Here is a 10,160-nt window from a genome sequence, read left to right on the forward strand (position 1 = left end):
TGGGGAGACAAACAGCACCACTCCAAACATTCCCCCTTCCTTCTTCTTCCCCCAGCTTTTATATACTGAGCATGATGTCACATGGTATGGAATGTCACATGGTATGGGATATCCCATTGGCCAGTTTGGGTCAGCTGTCCTGGCTGTGCCCCCTCCCAGCTTCTTGTGTTCCTCCAGCCTTCTCAGTTGGTAGAGCATGGGAAGTTGGAAAGTCCTTGACTAGTATAAACACTACCTAGCAACACTGAAAACATCAATGTGTTATCAACATTGTTCTCACCCTAAATCCAAAACCCAGCACTGTACCAGCTACTAGGAAGGAAATTAACTCTATCCCTGCTGAAACCAGGACATTGGCTTAGGCAGGGAATCCATAACTGAGCTCCAGTGCAAAAAAGCAGTATATAGAGATTGGAAGCAAGGACACCTTATGAAGTGGAGTTTAGCAACTTTGCTTGGGAGTGTTGGAATGGTGTCAGGAAAGCCAAAGCTCAGCTAGAGTTGAGACTTGCAAGGAGTGTCAACGGCAGCAAGAAGAGCTTCTACCACGACATTAATCGTAAAAGATTGAGGGAGGAGAGTGTGGGCGTGTTGCTGAATGGGGCAGGTAACTTAGTGACAGCAGAGTCAGGTTAGGCTGAGGTGCTCAGCCTTCTCTACCTCAGTCTTCACCATGAAGGTCTCTCAGGCCTCTGGGTGGTGGTGTTGGTTGGGAACAGTCAGCATGTTTTTACCTAGGGTAAATCATGTTTGACCCACCTGATTGCCTTGTGTGATAAAATGACTGGATTTATGGATGAGGGGAGAGCAGTGGCTGTCACTTAGCTTGATTATTTTTTTAACAAGGCTTTCAATACTGTCTCTTGACAATATTTTGGTATTCACATTGGGATGTTACAGTTTGGATGGGTGGACAACGTTAAAGGACTAGATGGATGTTTGCTCGGAGGGTAGTGGGTCATGCTCTACTTGGGTGACTAACACATGGGGTACTGCAGGGGTCTGTCCTGGTACCTGGCCTGTTTAACATCTTTATGACTTGGAGACAATGGAGAACACTCATCAGATTTGCATTCGACAGCAAATTGGGACTGTATTAACAGGTGCACAGCCAGCAGATCAAGGGAAAGGATTATCTCCCTCTGTTTAGCACTCATGAGTCTGCATTTGGATTACTGAGTCCAATTTTGGGTCCTCTAGTACAAGAAAGAGATATCGATAAAGCTGGAGGGCCACCAAAAGGGACAGGGAACTAGAGCACTTGCCTGGTGAGGAAACTGGGCTTATTTAGCCTGGAAAAGAGAAGGCTCCAAGGGGACCTAGTAGCAGCCTGCCACTATCATTCTTCTCAGTAAAATCCTTCTAGAGTCAAGCTGTTTGCAGCATTGAATGTTGGGAGAGACCACGTGGGGAGAGGCTTAAATGGAAATGAGAGGCTCAGACTGGATATGAGCAGACTCCTTTTCCCCATGAGGGGACAGTCAAGCAGTGGAGCATGTTGCCCTGTGAGGTTGTGCCATCTGCATCCTTTTTCCACGCCTCAGTGGACAAAGCCCTGAGCAACCTGGTCTGATCTCAGTTGTCCCTGCTTTGGGCAGAAGGTTGGACTAGAGACCTCCCGAGGTCCCTCACGGCCTGAGTGACTGTGATCGGAAAGGAACAGATTCAAGTGCCTTGCCCTTCTAAGGGCTCAGAGGTCAGCTGTCCCTATTAATCTAAGAGGCTCTGTTGAGAGAAAAGGACTTGGCAAATGATTTAGTTGTTTAGAAGCTACAGGTGGGATAAGGACTGCTGCCAAGTGAACAGGCAGCATTTGAGTTAGACCAGTTTGAGCTATTTTAATAACGAATCTTTACTGAAGTGTGTCTTTTCAAATAACGTGTAACAGCCTATTCCACTGTATGAATATGGACAGTTCTGCAGTTTCCTCGGCTTACGTGTATCCAGGATGTGTTCAGGAAATTGGTATTATTTATTCTATTTGCAAATGCTATTCCAGAAGCAGAGGGAGGGTATGTTATGGTTGGAGTTGTAGCAGATGTTTTGCCTTCTGCATTGTTCTCGCTTCAGCATTAAGACTTCTGGAACACTGATCCATGCTACTTCCTGACAGGGAGTCTTCTGTTAGTCTTATTCGGTCCCTCCTGCAAGGCCGGATAAAGCAAGCAGAACTGTGACAGTAGAATTAGCATAACAGTTATGTAGCAAGTGAGGAGGAATGTGAAATAGGTTGTAGGTAGAAAAGATGTATGGGTGTTGTGATTTAACCCCAGCTGGCAACTGAGCAACACACAGCCTCTCGCTCGCTCCCCTGTGGTGGGATGGGGGAGAGAATTGGAAGGGTAAAAGTGAGAAAACTCGTGGGTTGAGATAAAGACAGTTTAATAGGGAAAGCAAAAGCCGCACACGCAAGCAAAGCAAAACAAGGAATTCATTCACTCCTTCCCATGGGCAGGCAGGTGTTCAGCCATCCCCAGGAAAGCAGGGCTCCATCACACGTAACGGTTACTTGGGCAGACAAACGCCATCACTCCGAATGTCCGTCCCTTCCTCCTTCTTCCCCGAGCTTTATATGCTCAGCATGACGTCATATGGTGTGGAATATCCCTCTGGTCAGTTGGGGTCAGCTGTCCTGGCTGTGTCCCCTCCCAACTTCTTGTGCACCCCCAGCCTACTCGCTGGTGGTGTGGTGTGAGAAGCAGAAAAGGCCTTGACTCTATGTAAGCACTGCTCAGCAGTAATGAAAACATCCCTGTATTATCAACACTGTTTTCAGCACAAATCCAAAACACAGCCCCATACCAGCTACTATGAAGAAAATTAACTCTATCCCAGCCAAAACCAGCACAATGGGTTATCACACTGAAGACAAGTTGGCATTATCTGGTAAGATGTAAGCATGGCCAGCACAAACAATGGTATTGAAGGAAAGATCATCAGGTTTTTGGCTATTTGTTCCGTGGCTATTACAGTATCTTAAAGAGAGAGTTCAACATATTTGAAAAGGTTTGGTCATGCAATATAGAAATCTTTCCATCTTTTCTTTAGTTTTCTATGTTCTTGTTGTATTTTCATTGTAAAAGTTGGCTTTTTCTATAAGAAATCTGAAGAGAAAATACTTTGCCCGGAATTCTTAAGTTTTGCTTGTGGGATATTATTTACTGGGCTGGATCCTAGGCTGCAGGCAGTGTACTAGTGGAGTGCCTTCAATGTTTCCCAACACGACTGGCTTGATGTAGGGTTTTACTTCCTCCTGTGTCCTTAGGCCTCCTGTGTCCTTACGATATCACTGTGGGATAGTACTCACTGGGTTAGTAAGGTTGCATATTTGACTAGTTACCCTTGTCTGGATGATACTCTTAGTCATGTGATTTAGTTTTAGGTAGTCCTCCGAGGAGCAGGGAATTGGACTCGATGATCTTTATGGGTCCCTTCTGACCTGAGATACTCTATGATTCATCACACTCTTTTGCAACATGCACCTCCTAACAAATCTTGAAACTGCTTCTCTTCCATGTCTGGAGTATAGGGAGGTTGAAAGGGTTGTGAAGATCTGGACAGTGCAGCCTAACAGCTATGCAGGTGTGGCAAGATTGCCTCTGAGATACAGCAGTAGTGCTCAATAAAATGGAGCTGGGACTTGTACTCTCTGGGGCGCTGTCTAGCATGGCTTGAGGGACAGCATGCCAGAAACCATTCCCAGTATGGCAAGACTATACGTAAGAGTGGGCTTCCCAAACTGTATATATTCCTTCTCCACTAGCCTAGGAAGCTTTGCCACTTTAAGCGTCTCTACGTACTCCCATAGTACACATATTTCGTTTCATGACATTTTGAGCTTAAGAAGCATTCAAAAGATGTATTAAGTGTGTCTTAGGGCTGCAGGAACACCACGCAGGCTCCAGAGCAGATGAGAGACAAAGTGCTCTGTGTTGTGGTTCCAGTCAGGCCGTGTTATTTGGCTCTGGGGCCAGAGGGCAGTCCCTGGCCCTGTTTTCTTTAACATTGTAACGTAGCCTGATTGGATGGCAGCATCAGCTCCCTGAATGTAACCCTGCAAGAGCAGGAAGGGGCCCCACATAGCCTTACTGTAGTCCCAACAATCGGTCAATTCCTGTGAGAGAAAAGGCATAATTTAAAAGCTGTTTTGTGGGCCATGTACAAAGGCTCTGTAGGCCTGGTGGTAGGAATTCCTATTCTGGGCTGTAACTCTGAGGCCAAGCATTTTCTTGAATTTGCTGTCGGGGATGGAGGGGAAGAGAGCCTGGCTGCTGCTTCAGCCAACAGCTTGTGTGTCCCTTTGTCAGCATAGTTTGTTACAGGAGCATCCTGGGAATGACAGAACCTAAGGCGCTCTTGGTTTCCCCCCCACACCCCTCTGGAGCAGAGTAAACTGCAAGAGCACAAGTTTTTCTCTGTTATTTTCTTCCTTCAGACCCATGCTTTTCTGGCAAAATAGGTTTCCAGGTTTGGAACTACAAGTTAAACTATCAACTGTAAACAATGATACTATATTAAATTTTTATTTGCTAGTATATGCGAGAGCAATGGAAGAACAAAACTGACATGATATCAACTAGCTATACGTTTCATTCTACTAAGGTAAATCTAGATGTTAATCAGAGAAGTAAAAATAATATTGCCTTTGTTTTGAAATTACAGCTGAGAATTCCTTTCTGGTGCTTATTTAAATCTTTTAGGGGCTTGCTTAGAGAAAACATGTAATTCAGCTAAGCTCAGAAGGATGATCACTCCTCAGTAATTAAAAAAAAAAAATGTTTTTAAAAACTACTCATTTTACTTGTTGAAGAGGAGAAAGGTGCCATAGTCTTACCTTATTTATCCCATTGCTACCGAACTCAAGTATTTGTTTACTGATCTTGTCACAGTATGGTAAGGAACAAGCTCTTGCAGTTTTTCTGGCACTGTTGTTCCTCTACAGCTGTGTTATGTTGAATTGCTGTGTTTCATTTTAGTGAGGGCTTGGTCCTGCCAAATACTGGTCATTCTGAAATGGAGCCCGAGATTTCTTTGCTCTGGCTGACCACATTAGAAGCTGAAGTTATTCAGCACTTCAAGGGATCAAGCCGACATATGTGCTTACATGCTTTCTTTGCGTATTTTGTTTTTATGCTTAGACCTCTTGTTACTCATTTTCAAATTAAACAGAAAGGGGGGGGGGAGATATCTGCCCTCTAGCTTTGCTCTTCAAGCCTTGTAATATGCCTAGCTGTTGTGTTTTGGTAGCATGCACTTGTTTTGGCTTAATTACATCCAAAAAGAGTACATAGCTTGCATAAATAATTGATAACTTACTATTATATACTTGTTTATTTTTAGATTTTCTTCAAGAGAATTATCCATCCTTTGATCTAAAGGAAACTGGATATGATTGGAAGGCATGCGTGGCTGCCATAAACAGCACAATCCGCAGTCTCAGACATGACCATAAAAAGGCTACAGTTGGAATCCGCCGGAAAGTCTTGGCAGTGCCATCATTGAGTGCAAAGAGTCCTCCACAGAGTCCCACTTCAGTAAAGCCATTTGAAAGTGACACTATCAATCTCACGGACTGAAGCTCTCTAACATCTGTCTCAAATCTTAATTTAGCAGTTTTTTATAAATCCCACGTAGAAGCCTATTACATTGAGTTGTCCTATTATACCGAGTTGTCAGCAGCACTAAATAGTATTATTTCATGAGACCAAAGTTAGCAGACTTGGGAAGCCTAACTCCTTGTATAAGTAGCATTTGTGCTCCTCAGCAATTATTTCCGCTGTTCCCTGTAGCATTTGCAATGTGCTCTCCCCTAAAAGCACCTTCTTTTCATTGACTATGAAAGATTAATCTGATTAGAAAAGATGCACTGTGCATCAAGTCAGCAGAAGCAGATAGAAACGTGGAGAGGAAAGAATGGTCCTCCTTGGAGGAAGACTCATAGCCAGCTAAACTATCTCACTATGTGTGAGAAATCAAATTTGCTTTGACAATTGGATATTTTAAGCAAAAATATCTAATGCAGAAAGGAAAAAAAAATTATTGCATCTAGCTAACTTGTTACATCTCTCACTTTTTTTGCCTCCTATAGCAGTCTTTGTTGTAGGATAAGGAAGGAGGCAGACAACAATGTAAGTACAGTTGGTAATATTTTCTTTGCTCTGATTTAGCTCTACAAAAGCCAAAAAAAAGCATCCAGAACAAACAGTCCAATGACTGGTTCTGTTTTTTCTTGATGAAAATTAAAGAAAATACTTCTTCAAAGGCTTGGTCTGCTGTTCAGTGGCATATCTCATCCACTGGTTTGGATGTCCACAAGATGCAAATCTGCTGCAACTTTCGTCTAGAGGATTTGGATCCTGATTCAGATTTGAGAAATAGTAATTTCCATCAGTTTCAAGTCATTGGTCCTTCAGTTAAAACTGAGGACACATGCTGTACTGTTCACATGCGGTCAGAGATGACCAGCATCCAGTGGTACGCCTTCTCAAGATCATAATCATAGCCTTTAATACTCAGGTCTACAAGGCTAGGCATGTTTGCTTTGCTGTCTGGGTAGGCTGCTGTTCTAGAGACTTGTCATCCTGCCTTTGTTCACTGCACATTTCAAGATTTTAAGTTGTTATTCGGAGAGTCACAGAATGTTTGAGGTTGGAAGGGACCTCTGGAGGTCATCTGATCCACTCCCCCTGCTCAAGCAGGGCCACCTAGAGCCAGTTGTCCACCACCATGTCCAGACAGCTTTTGAGTATCTCCAAGGATGAAGACTCCGCAACCTTCCTGGGCAACCTGCGCAAGGGCTCAGTCACTGTCACAGTAAAAAAAAAAAAAAACTGTTTCCTGATGTTCAGAGGAAAACTCCTATGTGTGTTTGTGCCCATTGCCTCTGGTCCTCTCACTGGCCACCACTGAGAAGATCCTGGTTCTGTCCTTCTGGCTCTGTCCTTTTTGTCACCTCCCCTCAGGTTTTTATATACATCCATGAGATCCCCCTTGAGCTTTCTCTTCTCCAGACTGAAGTCCCAGCTCTCTCAGCCTTTCCTCACAGGAGAGATGCTCCAGTCCCTTCTTCATCTTCATGGCCCTTTGCTGGACTCTCTCCAGTATGTCTGTGCCTCTGTTGTACTGGGCAGCCCAGAGCTGGACCCAGCACGCCAGGTGTGGCCTCACCAGTGCTGGCAACATCCTCCTAATGCAACCTGGGGTACCATTAGACTTCTTTGTGGCAAGGGCTCATTTCTGGCTCAGGTTCAACTTAGTGTCCACTAGGACATCCCAGAGTACGCTCTGCCCATCATACAGATCATAAATGAAGCTGTTAAACGGGATCAGACCCAGTATTGACCCCTGGGGTACTCTGCTAGTCACCGGCCTTCATCTAGACTTTGTGCTGCTGACCACCACTCTCTGGGCCCAGCCATTTGTCCAGTTTCCAGTCCACCTCACTGTCTGCTCATCCAGCCTGTACATCCGCAGCTTGTCTGTGAGGATCTTATGGGAGACAACGTTGAAGGCCTTCCTCAAATCCGGGTAGACAATATCCACTGCTCTACTGTCATCTACCAGGCTAGCCATTTCGTCGTAGAATTTTATCAAGTTGGTCAACCGTGACTTCCCCTTGGTGAAGCCATGCTGTGACTACTCCTGGTGGTATTCTCCTGGTGGTGTTCTCGTCATTCGTGCGCCTGGAGATAGTTTCCAGGATGAGCTGCTCCATCACCTTCCCAGGGATGGAGGTGAGGCTGACTGGCCTGTAGTTCCCTGGGTCCTCCTCCTCGCCCTTCTTCAAGACAGGAGTGTCATCTGCTTTCATCCAGTCTTCGGGCACTTCTCCCATTCGCCTTGATCGATCAGAGGTTATCAAGAGTGGCCTCGCAATGACATCAGCCAGCTCCCTGAGCACTTGTGGGCGCATCCCATCAGGCCCCTTGGACGTAACGTGTGTCCAGTTTGCTTCAGGATTCCCCGACCAGATTCTCTTCCACCCAGTGTGTCTTCCTTGCTGCAGCCTTTCCCCCCGGTCTCTGGGACCTGGGATTCCGGAAGGCCAGTCTTGCTAATAAAGACTGAGGCAAAGGTGGTGTTGAATCCCTCAGCCTTTTCTGTGTCCTGTGTCACCAGGTCCCCTGTCTCCTTCAGCAGTGGGCCCGCATTTTCCCTAGCCTTCCTTTTGTCACCTATGTACGTACAGAAGCCCTCCTTGTTGTCTTTGACATCCCTGGCCACATTCAATTCCAGTGGGCTTTAACTTTCCTAACTTCATCCCTGGATGCTCAATGTCACTGCATTCCTCCCAGGTTACTTGTTTTTTCTTCCACCCTCTGTATGCTTCCTTTTTGTGTTTTGAGTTTGTCCAGAAGCTCCTTGTTTATTCACACAAGCCTCCTGGCATTTTTGCCTTACTTGTTTGTTGAGATGGATCTCTCTGGAGCTTGGAGGAGGTGATCCTTGAATTTTAACCAACTTTCTTGGGCCCACCTTCTCTCCAGGGCCTTAATCCCGTAGGACTCTTCTAGCAGATCTTTTGAAGAGACTGAAGCCTGCTCTCCTGAAGTCTAGGATTGTGAGCCTGCTTTTTACCTTCCTCTCTCCCCTCAGGATCCTGAACTCCACCATCTCATGGTCACTGCAGCTAAGGCTGCTTTTGACCTTCGCATTCTCAACAAGCCCCTCGTTGTAGGTGAGTGTGAGGTCCAGCAAAGCATCTCTTCGCATTGGCTCCCCTATCACTTAGAAGAAGAAGTTATTGTCAATAATAAATATTCATGCCCTTGCCATTCCTTTCTGTCCATGCAACACTAAGATTTATTAGTGCACTGAATTATATATTAAAAAAACCAAAACAAACAAACTAACTTTGAAAATTACTTGGATGTTAAACTCATAAAAATAAATAAAAATGAATGACTATATATATTCAATTTCACATTCCCCTCAGTTTCATTTGTAAGTTGAAATTCAACAGTGGTAACTGTACAGAAGTTAATGGCGGTTTTTGTTGGGTGGGTTCTTTGTTTGTTGTTTGGGGGTTTTTTTGTTTGTTTGTTTGGGGTGTTTTGTTTGTTTTCAAAAGAGGAAGTATTCGGTATATGCCTTTCTGTTACTTGTTCTTCCAGCATCAGTCACACAGTCCTCTCACCGTCTACGTGCTGGCTAACTGGTGCGTGAACTTGCCTTGCCACTTGCGTTATGTCTGAGCGTAGTCTCAGATGTCCGGCTTTGTCACAGAAAGAAGCTTCTCAGAAGGCTGACACAGGGAACCAGTTTCACCTCTGAAAGTTGATGCAACTGTGGCTTCCAAAATTATGCCCGTGTACATAGCAGAACAAGGTATAACTAAATCGGTTCTCTCCAAGGCAAAGGTTTCATGGTTTGTTTTTTTTGTTAGCAATAGGATAAAATAGTGAAGTTACTTGTTGTCACTTTAACTTCTGTTCATTACAAACAGGCAGTTTATTATATACAGTATAGGATCAGCTTTTTTATTGCAAGTTAGGATATGCAATGGCCTTATCACATATGAAATTAGTAATTTAAGTTTCCCCTACCACTTCCTTGCAGAAGTCTTCTGTAGGATTTAAGAAATAGACTGAATTTCTGATGTGTTGGTTGGTTCTTTGTTGGTTTTTTTTTTTACTAGAAATGTTGTACGGCAAATTTGGTTGTTCGGGTTTACTACTAACAAATTCTGCTGTTACTGTTCTATACAATCGTTCTTGTGAATGCCAAGAACTTTGTTGTGTGTAGCTATTACTAGTTCCAAACCTCAGAAAAAGCCAAAAATGCTTATATTTTTTCAGTAGTTTTATGAAACTTTTTCACTGTCCTTCACAGATTTTAATGGTAGAATGATATATTTATTGAATGACCTGTCTGGCACTGAAATCTGTTAGTGTGGTGCATACCTATAGCTTCCATATTGAAAAGAGAATTGAATAAAAGTAGAAATAGTTTTCTTGTTTCTGTTTCAAATGTATCAATTTTTGCTAACTTTTATAAAATAAAATTACGGTATTTTGCTCTTAGGAATAAAGTATTTTACAAATAAAACTAGCATATAGCTCCTTGACTACATACGCGTGTCTTAAATATTGCTTGCACCATGGATCTACAGTTCAGGTACAGTTTCATCTGAAAAGATTCTTTTGATCTCCTTTCAAGAA

The 10,160-nt window shown here is 43.8% G+C and overlaps 1 protein-coding gene across 2 annotated transcripts in view; it reads left to right on the forward strand.

Moving 5' to 3' along the window:
- The window catches only part of BEND2 (BEN domain containing 2), a 37,985-nt gene extending 28,037 nt beyond the window's left edge, over positions 1 to 9,948 (forward strand). The window contains exons 12-13 of one of the 2 annotated variants that reach the window (XR_663681.1): positions 5,341 to 8,677; positions 9,114 to 9,948. Coding sequence is in view for 1 of the 2 variants with exons in the window: in XM_009325479.1 (XP_009323754.1) it covers positions 5,341 to 5,576 (236 nt within the window). In the remaining variant the exon portion in view is untranslated. Of the gene's footprint in view, positions 1 to 5,340 lie in introns of both variants that reach the window. The other variant, XM_009325479.1, reaches the window with a different exon arrangement.
- The last annotated feature ends 212 nt before the right edge of the window (positions 9,949 to 10,160 follow it).

The sequence above is a fragment of the Pygoscelis adeliae genome, unplaced genomic scaffold, assembly GCF_000699105.1.
Source record: "Pygoscelis adeliae isolate BGI_AS28 unplaced genomic scaffold, ASM69910v1 Scaffold386, whole genome shotgun sequence".
Taxonomy (NCBI): Eukaryota; Metazoa; Chordata; class Aves; order Sphenisciformes; family Spheniscidae; genus Pygoscelis; species Pygoscelis adeliae.